This window comes from Plasmodium chabaudi, assembly GCF_900002335.3.
Source record: "Plasmodium chabaudi chabaudi strain AS genome assembly, chromosome: 6".
NCBI classification, from domain to species: domain Eukaryota; phylum Apicomplexa; class Aconoidasida; order Haemosporida; family Plasmodiidae; genus Plasmodium; species Plasmodium chabaudi.
Window position 1 is genome coordinate 830,571 of NC_030106.2, and position 26,661 is coordinate 857,231.

At 25.4% G+C, this 26,661-nt stretch overlaps 6 protein-coding genes across 6 annotated transcripts; 4 read left to right on the top strand and 2 right to left on the bottom strand.

Moving 5' to 3' along the window:
• Window positions 1-264: 264 nt before the first annotated feature.
• Window positions 265-1,011, top strand: PCHAS_0622800 (proteasome assembly chaperone 4, putative; the record flags this gene model as incomplete). The annotated part of the gene is made up of 3 exons (XM_731240.2): window positions 265-495; window positions 662-734; window positions 881-1,011. The coding sequence occupies 3 exons, from the start codon at window positions 265-267 to the stop codon at window positions 1,009-1,011; spliced, it is 435 nt and encodes a 144-aa protein (XP_736333.2).
• Window positions 1,012-1,648: 637 nt separating this feature from the next.
• On the top strand, window positions 1,649-3,979 carry PCHAS_0622900 (metallo-hydrolase/oxidoreductase, putative; the record flags this gene model as incomplete). Its single annotated transcript, XM_016797548.1, has 1 exon — window positions 1,649-3,979. The coding sequence occupies one exon, from the start codon at window positions 1,649-1,651 to the stop codon at window positions 3,977-3,979; it is 2,331 nt and encodes a 776-aa protein (XP_016653489.1).
• Window positions 3,980-5,698: 1,719 nt separating this feature from the next.
• PCHAS_0623000 (conserved Plasmodium protein, unknown function) lies at window positions 5,699-10,837 on the top strand (the record flags this gene model as incomplete). The annotated part of the gene is made up of 4 exons (XM_016797549.1): window positions 5,699-10,180; window positions 10,267-10,430; window positions 10,523-10,593; window positions 10,689-10,837. The coding sequence occupies 4 exons, from the start codon at window positions 5,699-5,701 to the stop codon at window positions 10,835-10,837; spliced, it is 4,866 nt and encodes a 1,621-aa protein (XP_016653490.1).
• A 373-nt stretch (window positions 10,838-11,210) lies between these two features.
• On the bottom strand, window positions 11,211-14,932 carry PCHAS_0623100 (RNA-binding protein, putative; the record flags this gene model as incomplete). Its single annotated transcript, XM_016797550.1, has 4 exons — window positions 11,211-11,264; window positions 11,380-11,513; window positions 11,615-11,712; window positions 11,808-14,932. The coding sequence occupies 4 exons, from the start codon at window positions 14,930-14,932 to the stop codon at window positions 11,211-11,213; spliced, it is 3,411 nt and encodes a 1,136-aa protein (XP_016653491.1).
• A 2,104-nt stretch (window positions 14,933-17,036) lies between these two features.
• Window positions 17,037-21,845, top strand: PCHAS_0623200 (Rab GTPase activator and protein kinase, putative; the record flags this gene model as incomplete). The annotated part of the gene is made up of 1 exon (XM_016797551.1): window positions 17,037-21,845. The coding sequence occupies one exon, from the start codon at window positions 17,037-17,039 to the stop codon at window positions 21,843-21,845; it is 4,809 nt and encodes a 1,602-aa protein (XP_016653492.1).
• A 978-nt stretch (window positions 21,846-22,823) lies between these two features.
• On the bottom strand, window positions 22,824-25,621 carry PCHAS_0623300 (conserved Plasmodium protein, unknown function; the record flags this gene model as incomplete). The annotated part of the gene is made up of 2 exons (XM_736116.2): window positions 22,824-24,262; window positions 24,406-25,621. 2 exons carry the CDS (start codon window positions 25,619-25,621, stop codon window positions 22,824-22,826), a joined length of 2,655 nt encoding a protein of 884 aa, XP_741209.2.
• Between the last annotated feature and the right edge of the window lie 1,040 nt (window positions 25,622-26,661).

Genomic DNA, 26,661 nt, shown 5'->3' on the forward strand with positions numbered 1-26,661 from the left:
TATGTATTAAAAAAATTGAAAAAATTTTCGGAAAATAGGCCCATATATACAATGCATATAAAGAGAAAAAATAATTTTACTTAGTAATTTATCAAGCTATTCATTTATATGATATAATATATGTTATGATTAAACTTTGTAGAAATTAAAAAAAAAAAAAAATAATAAATTTATTTCTAAAAATATAGAATAGTGTTGGTATGATTATAATTTTTTTTCCTTTTTAAATTTGTTTGCTTTGAGAGAAAATACAAAATTTCTACAATGAATACAGAGTGTTGTCAATATTCAGAAAAAAAAAATTCAAGTATGGCTTTTTCTCAAGAAACAGGGATTAAAGAAAATGATGTAAATGTTTATAGATCTCATAAAATTTATATGGGCTATTTGGATTTATATTTTTGTGTCATCGATTTTAAAGAGACAATATTTATTTCAGTAAATGATAACAACAATGAGTTAAACGATTTACAAGCTTCATACCCAATTAAATATGTATAAGAAAATGAATATATCTCTCTATATATGAACATGTACATACATAGTTTTAGAAATAACACAGCTATGTATACATATCGATAGATTATGATTGATCATTTTTATGGCAATAATTTTTCTATTTTTAATTTATTACATTTGAACGATCTATTTTTATTTACAGGCTGATGCAGACAATATAATTTGCTTAGCTGGAGAACCCCATTCATATGGAAATGATGTGGCTAACCTTTTGGGTTCGAAAAAAATATTTACAACCAATTGCGGAAAATACATACCATGACCATGTCCATAACCATGACCATAACCATGACCATAACCATAGCACATTTTTAATAAATTTTGTTTTTATTGTATCTTTTTTCTGACTGTTTTTATACAGGTATGAAGTTTAAAATTCCTTTTTATGTAAGCGTCAATGTAGACGAAAGTGATGAGAACTTAACGAACTTCATCTTTTCAAACTGCTTGGAAATGATCAAACCTTTATTTGAAAACAGAGAAAAGAATTGACATAAGAAAAGCTTTTTTTTTTTTTTTAATTTGTTAGTATTTCTTATTTTTTAACCATTGTATATACAAATTTGTATGTTGTATAAACATTATATATGTCAAACTTTATAGTGAAAACATGTTGATAAAATATTTTAATTAATTTTTTTTTTTATAAATAAAAGGACATTGGTAAATATGAAAAATGATATATTCATTTTCAAAACAATAATATATATAAATGTAAAAATATAGAAAATGTATAAACATTTTTAAGAAAAAAAAAATATGTATTTGGATGGCTTGATATGGAAAATAATTTTTGTGTGAAAAATGTGAAGGAACGAAATTGTCGTTATAGATTTTAATTATTGCAATTAAATTGCTGAACTAAAAAATATGATTAACTTAATTTTTTTTTATAATTTTATGCAATTTTTAATAATGTGATTGGGTATGTTTATTTCGATTGTTTAAATTATATTTTTAGAAAATAAATTATAATGCCTTTGGAGTAAGAGGTATTTCCTCCGTTTTGTATTTCTTTCCTTTTTCACTTCTTCTATGTTAAGTGTTAAAAATGAAAAAAACAAAATAAAGAGAATTCCAAAGAATAACAAACACGAGATTACCAGTACAAGAGAAAGGAAGGGGAAATATGTTTTATTATTTTTATAATTGTTTTTTTAAATACTTGGTTATAACATATTGTTTATATAATATTTCTGTGGTCGTTTGTTTAAGATATAAAAATTCGTATTCCTATTTGGCATTCAATAATAAAGAGGGCAATAAATATTTTGACAATGCTTATAAAAATAAAAATAAAAAATTTATAAATAAAAAAATAAGTAGGAACTTGTTTGTAGAGGGAAGTAGGAATTATTTAAAACAGAATGAAATAGTAGAAGGTTGTGAAGATAGTTATTATGAAAATTATAAAAAAAAGAAAATTATTACAGTTCTGAAAGATGGAATTGATAAATTATTTTTTGCAAATAGATATTTATTTGGAAATGTAGGAATTGAAGAAATTGTAGACCCCAATAATAAAGATACTTATGATGAAGAGAGTCCCAAAAAAAAGACGAACATACCTCATTATGATATTAAAAAATTGGAAAGCAGTTTGAATCTTGAACCAGATAAAATATTACTCCAAGAGTATACAAGATATATACAACAAATAATTGAAAAAGATTCAATTTCGTTAGGTAATGATTCGTTTGGTAGAGATCCCATTCATAGTTTGATACTAAGATGGATCAAATCGATGCTCATAAATGGAGAGGAGGCTGACGAAAACCGCAACGGTGACAACACAAATTTAGATGCAGAGACAATAGCACGACAATTAATTTTATTTAAAACCGTTTTGAATAATTCGGTAAGGGCATACGGATTTGATGAGAAGACAATATATATAGATAACAAAACACATGATGTAAAAATAAAACGAAATGTTTTTAATGATATAGGTGAAAAGAAAAGTGATTGGAAGATAATATTTTTAGGTACAGGTTCTATGTATCCATCTGTAAGTAGAGGTACATCATCATTTATTTTTCAAACAACAAAGAAAAAATATAACGAAGCATACTTATTTGATTGTGGTGAAAGTACATTTATATCATTACAAGAAGCCAATATTAAAGTTAGTAAGATAAAAAATATATTTATAACACATTTACATGGAGATCATTGCTTAGGACTTATATCTGTATTGACAATGCTTAGGGGTTTAAACACTATTAATATATATGGTCCTGAAGGTTTATATAGATTTTTAAAAAACAATTTTAATTCTACGTATTCAAAACGTATGGCTAAATATTTTGTATATGAATTAAAGATAAAAGGAAATGAAAATAATTCAAATTGTGTAAGTCCTGAGAATTCAAATATGGGAGGTACGAAAAAATTTCCAGCCGATTTAAAATACATATATAAAGATGCAAATAATATGTACCCTATATTACAAACAGATTCTATAGAAATAAATGGATTTCAAATAAAACATACAGTACCAACAATAGGTTATATCATTAAAGAAAAGAAGTCAGAAAATAAATTTAATGCAGAACATATTAATCAAATAATTAAAAATAATTACGATGAATTAAAAAAATGTAAAAATTTAGATTTTATACCTTATAAAATATATGAAAATGTTATAAGAAAAATGAAAACAGATGATGTACTTATATTTCCTGATAATACACAATTAAGTTATGCAGATGCATATAAAGAAATACGTAAAGAAAGAAAAATTGTTATATGTCAAGATACTTGTGATGCATCTAGTTTAGTAAAAGAAGCACAAGATGCAGACATCCTAATACATGAAGCAACAAACAGTTTAATCGATTTATCTGATGATAATATGTTATACAATACAGATATATATGATGAAGATAATTATATAAATCCACTATCTCTCAAAAGTATGTCAGAAAATAGTGATAATAATTTAGAGCCATCTGAAAAAAAACAAAATGATATAAATAATAAAGTTGTGAAAAAAAATGGAAAAATCGATAATTTAGATACTATAAATTATTATAATAAATTAATTTCGGAACGTGGACATTCTACTTCTCATATGGCAGGAAGTTTTGCAAAAAAAATTCAAGCAAAGAAATTAATATTAACGCATTTTTCACAAAGATATACAGGAGATAACAAATTGAAAAATATGATTATTATGAAAAAGATTGAAGAAGAAGCTTTAGAAGCTTTTCATTCGGATCGAAATAAGTCACATATCAGTTCAGAAAAAAAAGATATAACACCGAATGAGAATATAAAAAAAGTAAATTTAGTACATGTCTCCAACTTTAACAATGAAAAGAAAGAGGATAATACTGAATCAGTGAATAGACAGAATAATTCAGCCAATTTTAGTAAGACAAAAAATGATATTCAGGAGAATGAAGTAGTTGCAGCCTTCGATGGCCTTGTTGTGTACGTCCCACCCCAGACGGCCTAAATTGCCCGGTTCCTTTGTTCATTCTGCTTACCTTATGCATCGATTGTCTAAATAGGCAAGCGACACCAATTATGGAAGCGAGAGTGACAATTGATGGGTGCGTGTGCATGTGTAGAGGCAATTCCATTTGCCGTTTCATTTACAAACGCATTATATAGCACAATAATTCTTTAGATTTTTATTTTCTAAATTTGTTTAAACATAATTAAATTTTTTTGCATATATAATTTTTTCATTTCTTTTTTTGAATGTGTGAAAAATAAAAATAAAAATCAAGTGGTGATATATTTTCATGCCTTTTCTTTATTTTTTATTTTTTTAAAGCGGGATATTCCCATTTGTTTATTTTTGACCGGCATTTTTTTGTATTTCATGTATTTTGCGAATTTTATGAACTGTTTATTTACCAACCTTAAAGAAAACACATTTAAAAATGTAAAGGAAAAAATAAAGAGAAATGTAAAATTGAAAGCATAATTTTTCTTTTTCGCCTATACTATTTTAATTACACACAGTTATTATTCTTATTAAGAAATAAAAAAAAAAAAAAAAAAAAAAATAATAAGCGTATGCGCACTAATGGTATGTGGATGGGAAAAAAATAATTAATATAAAAAAATACATATATATATATTATTTTTTACATATATTTACATATTTTTACATATATTTTGCATATATTTTTGCATATTTTTTTGCATATTTAATATATCACTATTTAAATAATAGCAGTATTCAAAGGAATACAATAAAATACAATTATATATTTTTTTAATTTTTTAAAAAATTTGTAAAGACAAAATTTGTAAAATGAATGGCATCGAGATATATGCAAAAGTGTGAATATATTTCGTTTGGATATAAAAAATGTAAAATATAATTTGCATATATATATATTAATTTGTATAATTGAGATTCGTTTTGATAATATTTTTCAAAATATTTTTTTGGTGCTTTGTATTAAATTAATTCCAACCTTTTAATGAAATAGTAAGATAAAACTCGTTGGAAAAAAGTTACATAAGGGATACTGAACGTATGGTAAGGTGGGAAAAGCATGAAAAAAATACATTTGTATTCTTTGCATTTTTTACGTTAAGTTTGATATGCATGAGAGATATACGAAGCCAATTGGTGAACTTGTGTTCATGCCATTTGCAAGCAATTCGCAAACAATTTACAAAAAATTTAATACATAACATATGCAAGAAGAAGTGCACACACACTATGCATTATTTTTAAACTATTTTGAAATTCGTTTTTATTTTTTATGCAGATATTTTGAGTGTTCCCATCTCTTAGCGATTTTCACAGAACAAAAAAGGAAACGATTCGATTTGCAATACTCAGCATTTTTCGTCGAGCTATTGCATTGCTTAGGACATTGCGCTGGTGCTAAGTCACGTTGCAAAGCTGTGTGGAACCATTTTCCAAAAAAGCAATACGAAATTATTCAATTACGTAATTACGTAATTACACAATACGTAACTGCAGTACGGAACTGAGCGCACACGGCGCCACGCAGAAAAGTTGCTAGACAGTTTCGGTTTTGTTTGATAAAGGGGAACTATAATAAATAGAGTCTTTACTAAACATGAGATTTGTAAAACATTTGAAAAAATAAGTTTAAAAATATATAAAATAAAATAAAATAAAATAAAATATTTTTTTTCGTTTCTTTTAAATACAATATAATTTGCAAACGTACTTGATATAAACATGGAGGGAAATAATCAGATATCTGGGAAGCCAGATATGAATCAAGATATAAAAATATCACTTAGGGAAGATAAAATAATAAACAATGAATTGAATGATAGTTATAATAATATGGATAAGTTAAAAGGAATGTCTAGTCAAGAATTTGATAAATTATTAAATAGTGATGATTATTGTAAAAATTTAATTTATAGAGAAGGACAAAGAAAAAGTGGGATCGAGAAAGGAGATAGATTATCTGTATATTCAAAAGTTAGTTTACTAAATGATGATTATTTTTTAAGAGATAGTTTAAATTTAAATAATAAAAAAAAAAATAGTGTAATGCCAAATAATAAGGGTAGACATTCATCTGTTTTTAATTTAAGTGTTACTGAAGATAATACAAAAATTATGTCAAACAATTTTGATTGTAAATCGAATGACCAATTCAATGGATCTCTATCTCAAAGTGAATTTCCATATGATAGCGATTTAATTACTCCTTCTCCTTCCAAAGATAAAATGGGAGATGAAGAAAATTATAATATAAAAAATGTAAATTTTTCTGAACGTTCAGAAAAAAGAAATCAATCAATCGATATTTTAGATGCACAATTTAATAATTTGAAAAATAATTTCTTTTTAAGTGAGAGTCAAGCGAATGGAATGGAGTATGAACATGATGGAGGTGAAAAAGGTAGAGACGAAAATGATGGAGGAGAAAATGAATATTATTTGGGAGAGTATGCAAGTGATTCTGAATATTTAAGACGAACATCGAAAAGTAAAAAAAATAATATGGAAGTTCTAATGAATTATGGTAATGATGATTCATTAAATAATAGTAGAACATCTAATAATAGTTTTAGTTTATGGGAAAATAAAATAAACTCAACAAGACAAATTAAAATAAATAATGAAACACCTAAAAAAGGAATATTAAAACAAAGTAATTCTGCAAGTCCTATAAAAGAATTAAAAGATAATATACAAAATAATAATAATAATAACACACTTAGTGCTAGAAAAAAATCAGTGCAATTTTCTCATCGATCTATAGCTGTATTTGATGATAAAGAAAAGATATCTCCTTTACATCTAACACATTTTACAAGAATATCTAGTGATTCTAATGTGTCAGATGTAAAAAGAAAAAGTATGTCAAATTCGTCATTAGAAGTTAAAGATAATTTAAATCAAAACGATAATGAAAAATCACCAATCGATAAGCTTTTATATAAATACGATTTAAATAATAGTATAACGATATCTAATAATAATAAAAAAAAACGAAGTAATGTTGATTTTTTAAATAATAATGATACAAATTCGATTCGATCTATGTCTCCTGAATCTGCTCGATTTAAAACAAAAACTTCGGAAGACCTTGTTGAATCAGTTAGATTATCACCTATAAAGAAAAAAGTAAAAGAAAATTACTTGAGCGAGAGTTTTCAAAATGAAGATGAAGAATTCTTAAGAAAATTATTAAACAACAGTAGTGGAAACACACAAAATAATGTAAATTATGAAAATTACAAAAATGAAATGGATAGACAAGACAAGGGAATTTCCAATACTGGTACTAATTCAGAGGGTAACAAAATGGAAAACATTCGTCAAAGTTTAAATCAAAATTGTGAAAATTATGAAAAACGGGAAGTCAGCGGAGGAAACCAAACGGAAAGAAACGAAATAAACGAGAATGATGAAGCTGGCGAAGACAACAACTCCTTTAAGGATGCTCTTGAACCCACTGATGAAAACGAGTTTGATATTCGACATTCCTATAGAAATGAGGAATATGAACAGAAAGAGAATTTAGATGCAGAAAATGAAAATGAAAAAGATGCAAATTTTGAAATGATGAATAGAAATAATATGAATTTACATGTAGATTGGAAAGTAAGACCAGATAGAAAAACTATAAATATTATAGAAAGAGGTAAGAGGTATAACAATGATATGAATGAAGAATCTGAAAATAATGTAGGAAATAAAAGATATAGAGCTAGCCATAATATTAACATCCGAAATGGCAATTATGCATATGGTAGCAATAATAATGAAAGCTTTAAAAAACAAATTCCTTTCCAAGTCTCTACCAATGCTCAAGATTATAACTATGGCACATATGATGATGCGAAAAAGGGAAACACCAATGAGTCTGCAAACTTTGACTTTGCACCGGATGAAGTAGACAATGCTGAGAATGAACATGATGACGGACAGAATGACGAGAATGAACAAGACAATGGGCAGAATGACGATATGGAAAATGATGAGGTGGAAGAGGAAAACGAAAAAATGTTTTATTCCCTAAACAGGGATCAAAACGAGTATGAAGAGAATTGCGACGATAGAAATGGAGGAGAACATGGTGAGCAAGATGAGCCTGACGGACATGACGAGCATGACGAGCATGATGAACAACAAGATAAAGGTGGGGAAGAGGTGAATGTAAATTATGAGGAGATAGAAAAACGAAAGAACGAAGAGAATATGGTATTAAAAAAGAAGTTAGGAGAAAATTTAAAAAAAAAACAAGAAATGATAAAGGAAACAACATTAAATATTATTCGTCGTTGTAGAGTATATTCATTAAAGCAAGTAAGTAATGAAAAGAAGAATCTTCCTAAATTAATTAAATTATATGAACACATAAGGAATATAATATTTCAATTTATAAATAAAATAAATAATTTAAATAATATAAGTATACATCTAGATGATGCAATATTAAAATATGAAGTTATACAACTAAATTATGGCAAAACAAAAAAAGCTATAGATGCATTAAAAAAATATAATTCAAAACTTATGAAAAAGATTGATGAAAAGAAAAGTATATTAGACAAACAGAGTAGTGTATTAGATAATAAAAATAAAAAGATGGAAGAGTTAAATCAAAAATTAAATAATTTAAAATTATTATATGACAATGGATCAACTAGAAAACATGAAATTGAATTAATAAAAATATATAAATCTAAGTTAGAAGAATTAAAAAAAATAGAAATTGTTAAAGGTGTTATGATTAAGAGTTTTAATAAATATGGCATCATTTTTGAGCTATTAAATTTTAATTATTATAACTTTTCATCTTTATATGAATATAACGACAAATCAATGAATTCCTTTTTTACAAAAGACAGTTTAGATTTATCAGTAGGAAATAGTAATGCAATAAATTCAAATAATGCAGGTATAAACTTTTCAAACAACGTAAATGGTATAGCTAATCAAGAGGGAGATCAAAAGAAAGACACAATTTTAAAAAACAACAATGAAGAATATTCAGGAGGTGCTACCATGAATAGAGATATAAAAGATGGTATAAATATGAATGGAGCAAAAATAAAAAATATGCAAAATAATGAAAATGATGATTTCCCATCAAACGAAAGATATATACAAAAAACAAAATTTGGTGAACAATTTTTAAATATTAAAAAAGATGATTTTCCATTTGAAAGACATAGTTTTGATATTTACGAACTTTATCAAAAAGAATATAAATTAAGATATCTAGTTAAAAAAGGAAATAATAAAAAACCAATTTTTATGAACAAAATAGAAGAACACGATTTAAATAATGAATGGCCATACAATGTTACGATTGATATAATTTTTGCAAATATTCCAAAACCTAATGAAGAAATAGATAATCTAAATAGTTATTCACCTTTAAAAATAAAAAATTTAAAACATCTAATATCAAATAAAATGCATTTACATGATTCATATGGTGAAAAAAATAATATAATTGTTGATAGTGCAAATGCAGATAGTAATAGATATTTAGGGCTGTTTAGACCCTATAAAATATTAATCGATTCTTTTAAATCGTTTAAAGAAATAAAAATAACAACATATTATAAATACATAAATAATGAAAATATTTATTATCATATATGGAATAAAACACATAATAAAGAAGGTTACACAATTAATATTAATACAATAAATAAGGATGTCTATAAAGATCTGAGTGAAAGTATAAATAACAATAATAATAACATGAACAATATGAATAATACAAAAAATGATTCTTACTCGAATTTAAAGAATAACATTCATAATTATTCCCATAGTTATGATAATAAATTTGTTGGAGTCGAATGGAAAGCTCAATTAGAAATTTTGAAATATAAATTATTAGAAGTTATTAATAAAAAATTACAAAAATATACAAACAATGGTAGAGGATTAAATACTATTACTACATCAAACAATATGAATAATCAAAATGCATTAGGAAATAATTTAAATGATTCGAATACTGCTAAGCCTAATAAAGAAGCTTTGAAATATCTTGTAGAAGAAGCTGAATATTGCTTTGTTATTATAAATCATTTGCTATATCAGTACAAACAACTTCTTCAATGTTTTACTTACTTGTCTAACACCTATTTTGATTACTACCAAAACATCGTCGTGTTCAAGACAATTCTTTTGTCCCACCATGCGGCCACCCCCTCCCTCTGGCTCCATCTATACGTAAGTGGCTTCTCGTGATGCAGCAGCGTATTTCAACTACATTATTTTGTTCTACACATTTGCACCTTTTTCGGTTCACCTTGCAGATAAACGTCGAGGAGTGCTTTTCATTTGCGTCTTTACTACACGGGATTGTCGAAGTGAAGGTCGAGAGTGTCCATGATGAAGATAAATATAATGAAGTTTGCAAAATGATTAATAATAATATTATGAAAAAATTGGAGCAATGTATTTTTGCTCTCAAATCAAAGTAAGTAGCTCAAAGATGTTGTTAAGAAATTTGTTACTTTTTCTTTTTGCATTTTTGTTTATATACAATTTTGTGTGTTTTCTTTTGTGTAGGCCAATTGACATATCGGAGCGAGTCAACTCTTATAACTTAGTCGACATCATATACACGATCCTACTAAATGGTGCGTTGCCACAGTAGCAATAATCATACGTTCCTACATTGCATACGTTCTACTTTGCATACTAATTTACTTACTGTTTTTTTCCGCCTTTTTAGAAAACTACAATTTCCATACCTACCAGAACAGCTTGGAGGACAACTTAAGAAATATCGGATCTTGTGATCATATAATAAATGAATTAACAAACAAAAGTATAATAGTTCCTGTCGATTTTAAAAGAATAGAAGGAAAACTTTTAGAATAATTTTGTTGAATATAAGCATATGTAGTGACTATCTCGTAATATATTTAACAAAAATAAAATAGAAATATTTAAAGACAGTTAAGGAATATATATATTGTGTTTGTTTTTTCATTTTGAGCGAACTAGCGATATTATTAAGAGTATCAATAATGATACTACTTATTATGTTTGCTCCTGTTTTTTTTTTTTTTTTTTTTAATTTTTTTTTTCGTATTTTTCTTTCTTTTTTGTAACGAATGCAATTTATTATTCGTAGATTTTTATTTTTTTAAATTAGTATTTATAAACATCAAAAAAAAAAAAAAAAAATATAAATGAAAATATAAAAAGTAGCAAATAGTAAAAAGTCTTTATGAATGAAACATTTTCATTGTTATGTTTTTTTTGTCTCAAAGACGTAGGCATACATTCCATCGATGTTTTCGACCTGCATAATTTGAAAAAGGAAGTGATGAAAATGAATAGGCAACCAAATTAGTCATCACACATGTCACTTCATAGATGTATGCAAGATAGCATTGTTGATATTTTCCTTTTCTTACTCCGAGATCTTCTAAATACTCATCCTTGGGTGGAACAATGAAGATCATACGTTCTTTCGTTAGAACAACGGGAATGTTTTTTTTCTTATTAAAGTGATCGCAAATGTGATAAAATTTCTTTTTTTGAGTTTCAGCTAAAGGGTAGGAAAACATGTACGTAATGTGTGACAGTATATGTAAAGCATTTTTCAGTGGTATTAAAAAAAGGGAGCAAACAAAATGTGAAATTGCTTACTGGGATGAACTTTCCAGATTGCGTGATCAGAGGATGTTGTCTGGATGTGTTTCAAATTTTTGATGTCACTCTTCGTTTCAACATTAAGTTTGGAGTAGCTAAAAAGGGAGAGGTAAAGATAGTATGAAAGATGAACAAGCAAGATTAATACAACATTTGACAAATGCATATTTATCAAAAGAAATGAACTTACATGGATAATTTGGGGTTCCCTTCGAATAGACTAACATTGAAATCGCATTTATATTTTTGATTAACATAAAAAGAAATAATTTTTTCATCTGATTCTTGAACATTATCAATGTCATCACAATTAAATAAAATTTGATTTTGTGTATCTTCATTTTGTGAATTATTTTTATTTTTTTTTTTATATAGACTGTTAGAATTTTCTTCATCCTTGGTATCTCGTTTTTTTTTACGATCACGATATTCATTACTGTTTTTTTCTGATTCATCAATTTTTCTTTTATATAATTTCCCTCCATCTCTTTTTGTATGTTTATCATATATACTATTTGTTTTATTATTTAATAATGATTTTTTATATGATAAGTTATTTTTTTTATCTAAAAGTCTATTAGTTGTAATTCTTTTTCCCATCTTGTCTCTGTATAGTGAATCTATTTTATTTTTATTAAATGACAATGAATTATTTTTAAACATTTTATATCTATCTCCTGAAATAGAATTAGTTTGAATCATATTTTTTTGCAATATTTTCATAATACTTGAATCACAAAAAAAACCCATATTTTTTTCATTATATTTTTTTTCTAATTTTGATTCTAAAAAATTATTATCATATAATAATAAATCTAATAGTTTTTTTCGTGCAAAGCTAGCTTTTTGTTTTCCTTCCCATTCTCCTAAAGTAGAAAAATCGATATTTAAAAATATATTATTTGATAATTGTATACCATATAAATGATTTCTAGCTTTGATTGCAAATTCTATTTCTTTATATTGTAAAAATAAACAATTCTTTTCTATCACAATTTTAATATTTATAATTTCGCCAAATTCTTTAAGCATTGCTTTTAATATACTATATGTTCGCATATAATAATTTTTCATAATATTTCCAACCCATAGACAATTATTAGCTTTATTTGGTGATGAAAATGTTACTTTAAACGATTTCTCTTCTAATTCTTTCTTTGCATCTACTGCATTTTTTATAGTTTTGAATGTTAGATGTGCATACATCTTAGTGTTTTCATTTGGTTCATCACCTTTTTCAGCTTCTTCAACTTCAGCTGCCTTCTTTCCTCGTTTTGGTCTCCCTTTTGTGGCTTTCCCTTTTTTGGGTTCTGGTTGTTTAGTGGTGGTGGGTTCTGGATCGGCTGGTTCCGTTGCTTCTGCAGTTTCTGCGCCGTCTGCAGCTTCTTTTGGCTCGTCCGAAGTAGGTTCTTCCTTGTCATTTTTTTTGAAAAAATTTGGCTCATCATCCTGACTTGCAGTAAATATTGAAGCCTCTATACAAGGTTCTTGTTTATTTTCAGCTGATAATAATTCGTTGACATAATTTTTTAATTTATTATTTTCATTGAGATCGGGTGGGATGTTAGTTATGAGTAAGTATCTATTGTAAAGTTTTTCGTTTATAAATGAATTGACATAATTTATATGATTATCTTTTATAGATGCAGATTGATCCCATTTTATAGCAGGTGTATTTTTTCTAACTAGCCAAGTTGGATTATCAATCATAACATTTTCTGAATTTATATTAAAAGGATTTTCTTCATCAAATTGATAATCTTCTTGTATATCATCATCAAATCGGAATTCGTTCATATCTTTATCATTAAAATTGGTTTTCCATGGGTGTTTTTTTTTTCTGTTATTATGATCTAAGTCCATATAATTATCTTTATTTTTTAAATAAAAATTATTATTTATATGACCAGTATTAAATGCATCATAATTGATTTGAGAATAATTTTGATTATAAGTTGAATGATCTATATGTGTAAATTTTTTATTTGGTGAGTTTAAATTATTTTTATAAAATTTTTGTTTGTCATCTTTATTTAAGTAAGGAGGTGGCGGAACAATTTTATTATATAACCCTTTTCCTATTGAATCATATTTATTATTTGGTTTTAAGTCTGTTTTATATTTATTTGATCGTATATTATTTATATAATTGTCATCATATTCGTTATCATATAGGTTCGATGTATTTTCATTATTTATATACATCGGATGTGTAGAATATGCATCAAAATTTTTATTTACTTTGTGATTAGTAGAGTTGTAAAGAGTATAGTTAGAATTATTTATATTTTGCATACTATTTACATTATTATCATTATATGAAAAGAAGGAAGGAGGAGGAGGAGGGGGTGGATATACATCTCCTTTATTATTTATTTTATTAACATGTTCTGAATTTATATTATTATTATATGAACTTTGTTCATAATTATTTCTAGATCGATGAGTATTCATATGGGCATGATTTTTTGAGTTAGGAAGTAAAATATTTTTATCGGGTGATGTAAAATTATCTCCTCTAATATAAGACTTATTTTTTATATGAATTTGATTATCATTTATATAATTTTTGTAAGAAGAATATTTATTATTTTTCTGAGCATGGTCAGAAATATTATTAGAATAAAAATTTTTATTTTTATATAATTTTACTGGAACTTTTGAGAATTTATCATGTGTATAATCATAACCTGTTTTATTTATTTCATCATTTTCATTTAGATCATTTGGATCTCCTTTTTGCCCTAACCTATTAGAAGAATCATCTTTATGTTTTCCATAAATAACTTGTACTCTTCGACTTTTTATTTTTAAATTGTCAATATATTTTTTTGCATTAGTTGCACTTTTTATAGAATGAAAAATAACATGAGTGCATTCATTATCATCTGTATAAATATTTTTAACATTTCCAAAAATGTTTAATAATGTATTTAATTTATTTTCTGAAATTTCTGAATAATAATTTAATAAAATAATTTCTTTACTTTTTTCATTTTTTTCCTGAACACGTTCATACGGAATTTCATCTTCAACAACTTCCCCTTCTTCTTCATCTGATGAAAGGTCATTAATAATAGTTTGGATTTTTTCGTTTACTTCATTTTGATCAAGCTCATGCTCGTCTTCTTGTTCCTCACCATTACCATCGTTAATATTTTCACCGTTTTCACCATTGCCACCTTGCTCGTTTTCCTTTTCATCAACTACAACATCTTCTTTATCGGTGTAATCTACTTCTTGATCCACATCTTGATTATCATCATTATTTGGTGGGGTGGTTTCTTTTTCGGTTGTGAATTTTTTAAACCACATTTTCGTTTGACTATAATATATTGCAACTATTTATATTTTCTCTTTCTTTATTTTTCAATTCTCGTTTTTTGATTTATATATTTTTCTTTTTTATTAAATAAATTCATTTCGGCTTTATAAAATTTTTATTTTTGATTGATATTCTTCAAGTGTGTCCGTGGCTTGTTTTTATAAAATATAACATGACTATACATGCATTATATATAAGGTAGATATCTATAAGTATAGTGTAGTTCCTATTCTTCTGATTTTCCCCTTCCGTTTTTTCTTGTGTTTTATTTTAATTCATAAATAGGCTATACTTAATTAAAATAAAAAAAAATAATAATAAGGGAATAACTACATTTCAATCCGTAGAGTGATCATAAATTAATATATACATTATATATAAAATAAGATTGTGAAAAATGTTATTAATTATATGCAATTCGATATAAATAAAATACAGTGTAGTATTTCAACTACTTCTTATTGCTTATAACATTTTTTACTTTCGCTAAGTATATATTTTAAAAAAATTATAAATACATATTGAAAGTTTTAATTCGTTAAAATAAAATAATATTTATATAAATGGAATAGCAACGAGTGCCATATTTTATATGAAAAAAATATATGGAATTTTTTTTCATTACATATGTATAATATATAAATTTAAAAACAATAATTTTGTATTACACAAAAAATATATCACATTTTGTAATATGTTTATATAATTCTTTTTCAAATATATTTATAAGTTTATTTTCTATATGTTAATTACATAAATTTGTAACTAGCTCGATGCTTTTATTTTAGAAATAATAATTTTAAGAAAAAAAAATTGGGTAACAAACATAAATTAAAAGATATAAAACAAAATAATATCCTAACCAAATGTTAAAACAAAGTAATGACAATAAAATGGTTGTAGTTTATATATTTCACTTTTAAAGTTTGAAAATGGTGTCAGTTTTACTTGTATGTTTTTTCATTCGCTTTTTTTAAGGAGAGCAAACAAGCTATAGTATCACTACTGTGTAGCAGTTCACCGTTCATAATTTCTAATCACGTATTCATAAATATATAATTACTGTTGAAATGTTATAGAAAATTAAATTCATATACTAAAATTTATGTACTGGGTAATAACACATATATGTGTATATTTTATATGCATACAAATATTTTGAAAAATTGTATAGAGCAAAATAATTAAGAAATATAAGCATCCCTAAAAATTGTGTAAATGGTGATTCTCTTTTCTTTAGTCTAAATTATTAAAAAAAACTTTCTAAATTTATATTATACTTATAGAGTAAAAAAAGGTGTACCTTGAATTAAATATATTTCTATCAAACGGTATACTATATCTATTTTTTCTTTTTTTTTTAATCAAGCCATTTATAGATTATACATTTGAATAGGCATACCATTGAAATAGTATAATTAAAGGGAGTGTATTTTTAGGTGTGGTTATATATTGTTTGGGAATTACTATATATTTTTGTATATTAATATAGCTTAAGTATATTATTTTAAGGTTATAGATAACAGTTTTGTTATGTGTAAATTAATCGAGGAACCATTCTGCATACACATGCCTGCAAAAATATATTTTTTTATATACATGCCGAAGTTTTTCTTTTATTATATAAGATAATGCATATATTATACCAATTGATTGATATATTTAGGCATGATGACTTAATTTGTAAATAAAAATATTATTTAATATAAAAAAAAATATAAATTTATGAAAATTTTTAAGCCCAGCTAGCTATATGAAATTCGAGTGTTTTAAAAAATTATGACCATGCAAGGAAAATTATAAATTTTTATGAACAAAAAAAAGTTAAAATAAACATAAAAAAAGGCGAATAAAAAGGGAGTATAAATCGAATAGGCAAGTAAATATAGTTTGTTTGATTAGATTAGGCTTCATAGGCACACATACGAGCATATAGAAAGTTTTTCATAACTTGTTCTTTTTTTCATAAAAAATCGTATGAAAAAATTATTGCCTATGCATGTAAAAATAGAAGAAAAACATTAGCATATCAATAATGAAATAGGGTTATAATTTTACATACACTTAAGCAAATCCCAAAAAAAAGATATCCCCATGGATAATTATATGAACCGATTTTTCGAACGTTGTAAATCATCTGAATTTCTTTTAGGAGTTCAGAAATATTCTTTATGTGAAAAAGGTCTAAGTGAACAATGTGGAAAAAAAGATAAAATAATACAAAATGGGGAAAGCAATGTTAAAAATTGTGTAAAACAAAATAAGTATAACCTAATTGCAAGCAAATTTGAGAAAATAAAAAAGCTAAGCCATCCTAATATATGCCGATATATAAATATAAATAGAAAAAACAATGATTATTATATTTTTTCAGAATATTATACCTTATCCTTATACGACCTACTAAATGGTAAGCAAAAAAATACTCCACATTTTAAGTGTCTAAGGAAAATACTTGGAATTAAAAACCAAGCAAGCAATACAAAGCCATCCAAAATGTGTGAGAATGTGAATTATAAAACGAATGGACAAACAAAAATAATAAACCATATGGTTTTAAAAAAAATAATATATGAAATACTTAAAGCAGTTGAATATTTACATTCAAAGAATATACAATTTTTAAACATAACACCTCATAATATTTTAATAACATCAAAAGGAAAAATAAAGTTACACAATTATTGTATGTCTTATTTATTTGACGATTATGAATATAATTCGAAAAAAAAAAACAAAGAATTTTTTAATAAAAAGTTATTTATCGATCAGATAATATCTATGGAAAATCACAAACCCACAGAAAATCAATTGAACAATCTGAAAAATGCCCAGGGCAATAATAACTTGCCTGATTTATCAGAAAATGGGGGAGGGAATATTATGGGCTCACCTTTGGCTAGCCATAATGATAAAAAAATAGAAAGCGAAAAAAAAAAAAAATATATTTTTATCGAAAATTATTTCAAATATTATAATTTTAGTGAAGATATGTTATATTTTGGTCCCTTCTTTATTTTTTTGAATCTTTTTGAAAATCAAAAAATAAGAATAAGTTATGATTTATATAAACACATAGACATATTTAGTGTCGGAATTGTGATAATTCAAATCATAAATGGGTTAATAGATTTCCAATTTATAATAGATATATTTTTTTCGAACTTTTTTTATTCAAAAGTCGGTGAAATTATAAATTCCGAACACCCCGAATCTACAAAAGTAAACAATCAAGGGGGTGACTCACATTTTGAACAAAATAAGGAAAAGGAAATACACATTAGAAAGTATAATAAAATTAACAAAATATATGAATCATTTAAAATTGTTAAAAATGTATTACAACAGTGTGTGAACGAAAACAACGAAAAAAATATGAACAAGTCAGAAAAAAATGAACACAGACAGCCAAAATTTTTTGTTAGCAGTCTATTAAAAAAAAATGATGTTATAAATAAAATTGAAAATATTTTTATACTTTTATTATATATAAAATTATATTATACATATATTGATTATTATTCGGGTAGTAAAATAAGAGAAAATAAGTCAAGAAAAAAAAATATCAGTTTGATAAATATCAACATTTATAAATTGTTTGAAAATGGATATGCTAAAAAACGGGTTATAAAAAATGAAGGCAGATTGAGTGTAGAATATGAAAGACAAAATATTTCTCAAAATAAAAAACGATCAAATATAATATACAAAATAATTAAAAATTTGATGAAATATTTGTTAAGACATAATATTGATATAAATTGTATAAAACTAATTGAAAATATATATACAGAATTTTTTAATATAAATATATTAGAGCAGAATACAAAAAATATATTTTTACCTAGTATGAAAAATGAAAAAATATTTTTTTTTAATTTTTTACATAAATGTTTATTATTAACATATAATGAATTTAGTGCCAATTCTTTGCTATCACATTATTATTTTTTTGAAAGAAAAATGGTATTACTCAATAGTCTTAAATTTGAAGTAGGCCTTAATGAAGATATAAATAGTGATAAGAATAGACACGATCTTACTTATAAACATTATCATAATTCAGTTATGTCATACTATATATATTGTACTAAGGATGAACAAAATAAATTAAAAGAAAAGTTTTATATTAACAAAAAGAATATTTTCTACTGGTTTGATTTATTATATAAGTATAACTATGAAGAAGAGTTAGCTAATGCTGATTTTGGGGGGACCCCTTGTAATATTTTGAAAGTGCCATATATGTTTTATAAAAAAAAAGCAAATGGTAAATATTTTAAATTTTCTTTATTTTCAATGTATAAAGAATATATATTAAAAAAGTATGCCCAATTATTTAACGAATACGAATATGTGGATAAATGGAAACGGTTTAAACTTCAAAGTAATAAGAAACCTGATCATGGTGGTACTAGATATATAAGACCAATTTCTGTAACGTGTTTTAATTTGTTAAAAAGAAAAAAAAAAATTAGGCACACCAAACGGGGTATCATAAGTAGTAGTATAGCACAAATAAGGAAAGGAAATAAAAATGATATCATTAATGTAGACATACAAAATAATTTAAAAATGGATAATGAACAAAATACGAGTTATACATACGAATCTGATAGTAGTGTATTTTCAAATTTTTTAAACATACCTCATGATATAAAGAGTGATGGGCTTCGTTTTAAAAATATGAATATAAAAACAGTTGGAATATATTTAGATTCATTTTATGAAATAATTAAAGATGCATATTTATTTATTAAAAATAATGAAAATATATTTAGTTCATCTAAAAATCAGTATAATGATATATGTCTATATGATCGTAATTTTATATTTATTCATCAATATAGATTATATATACATTTTCAAAAAATGTTGAAACATGAATCTATAAATAATATAAAATTAATTAGAGAAGTTAAATCAGGATTTCCATCAATAATTAGAAACATTATTTATTTAATTTTTCTCAATTATAATTACACAATTTTAAAACAAAAGTCATTTGAAAAAAACAAAAAATTAAAAACACAAATCATATTGCTTTGTCAATATATCAGTGGAATTTCTGCAAAATTAAAACTACTATATTCTAAATGTAACCATAATTATCTATGCAATATCATTTTACAAAATGATGTTAAAGTTGAAGGACAAGACAATTGTCTTGATATGAATATGGATGACAATAAAAAGATTATTATAAAAAAAAATTTTTTTTTTTCAAACAGACTGAAACATGAAAATGATTTAATTGGGAGTAACAAATTTCAAAGAAAAGTATTTGGTATACTTATATTGTTAAGAAATAAATTAAAAGTGACAAGCCGATTTTTAAAATATTTGGTTGTACCAATAACTGTGTTATATTATGATAATTTGTATTTAAATTATAAGTGTCTTCAAAAGATAATCAAAAATTATTTACTTGATATATATACAAATAAATATAATTTATTTGAATTTGTATATATTTTTAATACTTTGTTAAATTATTATATTCCTGAGCTAGCTAAATTTTTTTATAAAAATAATATAAATATCACAAATATTATAAAATCATGGATATTATCATTATATTGTAACTTTTTTGATATACAAAATTCTTTTTTACTTTTAGATTTTATACTGATACATTCAAGATCTTGTTTGTTATTTATATCAATAAGTATATTAAGTTATTTAAAAAAATATATTTTAAAATCGTATAAAAATAAAATATATCAAGATATTTTTACCTTATCTCATTTAGTAAATTTAAATTATATTATACGTATGTCTCAGCATTTATATAAAATGTGTCCGATCATGTTTACTGCATTCCCTAGTCACACCCAAAACCAGCACACAGCCTTTTCCCCTAGCATAGAAACAGATAGCAGCAATTATAATATTAAAAATGATAGTAGACATAGTAACCATATTAATTGTCTGTCCTATTTTATGAACAAGCAAGAATGGAGTAAGTACTACGTGCATAGACACACCTTCAGGGTGTACAAAAAGGTTGTTAAAAAGAAAAGAGGGTGCAATAAAAAAGGTCTGAAAAACAAAGATTGTAATTATAATTATTCTGCAAAAAATAGTAAAAAAAATAAATTGACTGAGAAGAATGATATGTCTTGTTGTGATATCAAAGAAGAGAAAAATGCTAATGCTCTAAACATTTTTGATAAAAAAAAATATAGTAATTTTGTAAAATACGGTGAAAAAACAAAATCGCCAAAAATGGGGAAATATTATGAAAACTTTTTAATGTGCTACCGAGCAAACAAACACAAAAATTTGCATGAATATGTTTCATATGAAAAGAAAGGTAGCCATTTAAAATGTTATAAACAAAACGAAGAAATGACAAAAAAAATAAATAATATTAATAATGGGTACTATAAAAGCGACTGCACTGTTTCCAACAAATTAGGCTTATATTATAACATAACAAGTGTTGAAAAAAAAAACAAAATAAAATTTAAAAATATAGATATGATAAAAATAATTGGCTTTCCAATATTTCCATTTTTTTATATTACAAACTTATCCAATGAGTCATCTCTTGATCAGTATATAATTGTCGATACACGTCCTGTCGAAAAATTTATGACCAAGAGATTTAAAAATTCTGTACATGTTAATGCTTTTTTTACAAACTTTAAAAAAGGCATTTATAAAAATTATGTCAATGATGATGAAAAGGGATATGATAGCGATTATTACGATGATCAAACTTTGGATAATTATGAGTTAAAGTTTAATTTAAAAACAATCATTCTTGTATTTAATGATGCAATCTTCGATTTTGATATAATACATAATTTTCTAAATTTAGAAATTATGTTTGTAACTATATTACGTGGTGGATTTGAATATGCCGTTAATAATTTACCATCAAATTATTTTACATAAGACAAATTTCAAAAGAGAAGAGAATATTTGTATGACCATGCAGGGGAAAGCATGTATACAACATATATATAATACATACATATGCATATTGTTATATATTATTTTCATTTTCCACTATTACATATTTTAGTGTGTGCATACATACAATGATTTATAAATGTTATAAATATTTATTTCACTTTGATTTGTTCTTCCTTTTATTCTATAAACATTCAAACTAGCCAACCTTTGTAAAACCGTTCTTCATATAAATAAATAGCTAAATTGTTTTATTTTTTACATGTACAGTCAGATTATTTATATGCATAATTATATTATTTTTTTGTAAAGGTCAGAAATTTTATATACAAATTGAGTAAATAATTCTGAACGTTCATATCTTCATCGTCACAAATAGTATAAATGTAAAAAAAAACATGTACGCATATGTTTGCACACACAATTATAAAAAAAATTAGCTAGCTTCTTGCAACTTTTATTTGGGTTGCTTGTAAGCATATATATGCTTATGAATGCTTGCATTTTTTAATTATACGAATAAAACATTTTTATCGAAATGTGGAGTTTCTTGATTGTTTAAAAACTTCTAAATATATAGGTACCCATACTTGAATATAAAAGCAATGATCTGCTTATCCAATATGAGATCGTATATACATATATATTTCAAAAAAAAAAAATACAATTTTTGCAAATCAGTTTATTCTGGTGATTTTATCTTATTTTGTTAAAAATATAATAATTTAAAAACAAAAAAAAGGATAATAAAAAATAAAAAAAAAATAATAATATATTTTGATTGTCCCAAAATAATTCTTGCATATTAATGTTAATATGATTTGACATTTTTTGTTCACCATATGTATATGCATATATACGTATGTAGGTGTTTTGCAAATTGATATTACGGAATATATATATATGCATAAAATGAGACAAAATATAGGATGTCATAAAAAACAAAAAAATAGGAGAATATTATTTGTTCATATTTTTTTTTATTAATTTCTCCTTCAACTTTGACATTTTTGTTTCCCAATTCTCGTTATCATCTGCTTTATTTGTATGAGCGTGATGTTTTCGAGATTGATTATCTGATGAGTTATAAACATGTCTTTCTTTTTCAGGGCGTTCAGAAGAACTATGTTCATGCACTTTTCTCACAACACTATTACTGTTCTTATTGTCATTTTCAATACAAAACGATCTTTTTCGTGTTAAATTTAGTTCATGCGCGCTATGTTTTCTTCTATAATGTGTATCATTTTCCATCTCTCTATTCCGATCTCTATCAAATTCTCTATTCCTGTCCCTATCAAATTCTCTATTCCTGTCCCTATCAAATTCTCTATTCCTGTCCCTCTCAAATTCTCTATTCCTGTCCCTATCAAATTCCCTATTCCTATCTCGGTCCATTTCTCTATTCCGATCTCTATCCATCTCTCTATTCCGATCTCTATCCATCTCTCTGTTTCTATCTCTATCCATCTCTCTATTCCGATCTCTATCCATCTCTCTATTCCGATCTCTATCCATCTCTCTATTCCTATCTCTATCCATCTCTCTATTCCTATCTCTATCAAATTCCCTATTCCTATCTCTGTCAAATTCTCTATTCCTGTCCCTATCAAATTCCCTATTCCTATCTCTATCCACCTCTCTATTCCGATCTCTATCCATCTCTCTATTCCGATCTCTATCCATCTCTCTATTCCTATCCCTGTCCATCTCTCTGTTTCTATCTCGGTCCATTTCCCTATTCCGATCTCGGTCCATTTCCCTATTCCGATCTCTATCGAATTCCCTATTTCTATCCCTGTCAAATTCTCTATTCCTATCTCTGTCAAATTCTCTATTCCTATCTCTGTCAAATTCTCTATTCCTATCCCTGTCAAAATCCCTATTCCTGTCCCTGTCCATCTCTCTATTTCTATCTCGGTCCATCTCTCTGTTTCTAGCTCGTTTTTTGTCTCGTTCGCTATCTGTTTCTTTGTGTCCATCGATATGGCTATCTTGCTTTTCATCTTTATCTTTTCCTCGTTCTCTTTTTTTGTCATGATTGTGTGAGCTAGGAATATGTAGACTATGTCTTTTTGCAGGGGTATGGTGATTGCTCATTCCTTTAGATTTATCATGATTATGATCTGTGTTATGTGAATTAGTATTGTTATTTTCTTTTCCATGATCATTTTTTTTGGGGTCTCGATCCTTATCTTTTGTCAAATATTGCTTTCCTGGAATAAAGCTTAAAATTCGTTGTCTCAATGACATTGGTTCTTCTTTCTCTTTATTTTTGTCAGCATCATTTTGTGAATTCTTTTTAATATCATTACTATTACTTCTATTTTTATTGGAATTGGATTCGATTTTATTTTTGTTTTCTTCTCCATCTCGGTGATTAGCCGTTTCGGATAAATCTGAATAAAAAAAATTTAAGAAATGTTAAGTAGTTCGAAATGTTTTAAAGGGATGAAAAATAGTATGCATATGTAAACGGTGCCTTATGGCACGCCCTAACAGTTTAATTGCACTGTTTTAGTTTTTCTATTTTGTTCATTACCTTTGCTGATACTATTTCGGATTCGATCGTGGTTCCGCTCTGGTGATCGTTTTTCATTTTTTGGATTTGTATGGCTTTCCTTTTCGGCCGTTTCTTTATCATTTCTTATGGACGAATTCGAGGGGCTTTTTGTATCTCGCTTAGAACTTTCAGATTGTTCCTTACTATTTTTATTAGTGTTAACTTCAGAAGGTGTTGCAATATGATCACTAATTTTATTTGATGAATCGTCAAACGATTTTTCAGACTCTCTTTTGTTCATTTCGCCATTTTCGCTATGTTCGCTATGCTCGCTATGTTCGATATGTTCGTTATGCTCGCTATTTTCGTCCTTTTCCGATTTATCAGTTTGGTGGGTTTCGTGTAATGTTATAGTTTGTGCAGAATTATTTGAATCAGGGAAATCAGTTTTTGTTTCTTTTTCATTACTGTTAAATTCATTTTCTTCAATATCATTTGGTTTATTTAATTGTGTAGTTTCTTTTGGAGACATTTGATCATTATTTTTAGTTGTCATTTCATCTGAGATATTTTCATTTACATTATCGTTATACGATTTGATATCATTATCTAGTTCCATATTTGTATCTTCGTTTAAAATATGATTATCATCCATGTTATCTAAATTTTGCGATGTTTCAATATTTGTAACTAGTTCATCACAGTTGTTTTCTTCTGCATTATCATTATTGACATTCGTTTCGTCAAGGGTAGACTCTTGTTGGTCACCCGACTCGTTTACTATTTGATTGTTGGAATCTTCATCTGATTTCTTTTTTTTAGTTTTTATAGGGATGGCCGAAGTTTCTAATTTTAGAAGTCTTCGAATCCGTAATTCAATGTCTGAATCAAAATTAGACTCATCGGAAGGATAATAAAAATTTTGATTCAAACTTGATTTAGAATTAGATGAAGAAGAGGATATAGAAATATTATCATTACTATTTGTACTTTGATTTTCTGTATTTATTTTATTATTTTTGTTTATTTTTTTTTCATATTTTTTTTGAATTTTTGTTGTCCATTCTCTTAAATTAACAAAAGAATGTTTTTTTTTTGACTTTTTTTTTTTTTTATTTAAAATTAATAAATTTTGGCTAGTAACTGGATCTATATTGGCTACATTTATGGCATCATCTACTATGTCACCCATTTCTGAATCTGCAATAATTTCATCATCGTTTTCTGCCATATCTACTTGCTTTGATTTTGTCATTATATATTTATTTAAGTATGCATTAAAATTTGGCAATATATAGTATTACACGATATATGGCACCTCCGATTATTGTGTCGCTAGCAAATATACAAAACAAACCTCATACATATATGCACATATATACATGTATATATTACATATGTATGTATAACAAAACCAATGGGTGCAATATGTGTATATTTACTTCTTTCCAAACAAGAGTAAGATAAAATATTTATAACAAGAATGTAGATACATATTTGAGACCCGAACAAAAAGGTCCGGAAACAAAATATGTGTGTATGCACATATGTCTATTGTTGTGCTACCACTCTCTTTATTTTTCTAAATTGATAGACAAATGAATATATATTCGTATAAATATAAATAAAGTAAAACGAATTTTAAAATAAATTGAAAATTAATAAAATAAAACATTATATTATATTATCCATTGTTTATGTACATTTGTATAGAATATGTACAAGCATGTATAATTTTTTTTTACGATAAAATAACCAAAATAATGTTTATTTTGGGTTGCCTAAATTATGTGCATATATATTACTAAGTATGTATTTATTGATAGTCTATTCACATTCATATTTTTGATAAGAGTTATATACAGATTTTAAAACACATGCACATATCAATAAGCCTTTTATTTATTTTTTATCAAGCCCAATAATTTTCAAAAGGGTTTATAGAAATGTATATTCACAGTCATGAATTAAAAAAAGGTAAAAAAATTATGTGAAAAAATAAAACCAAACGTATTTTTTTCTTTTTACTATCCTAAGTTTTAGTTACATACAGTTGTATATCTCTAAAAAGTTTGAATACTAATTTAAGAATACAATCAGTAAATTTAAAAATAAATATAAGTTACTATAGGGATATATAACATAAGGGAAGTTTTATTATAAACCCGTAAAGGAGTAGTAAAGAAAAAATAGCAAAATATATAATTGAATAAAAAAAATTAACGAACAAATAATAGTATTATATTCTGTAAAAAAATACAATTTCACATATACATAAATATATATATATATATA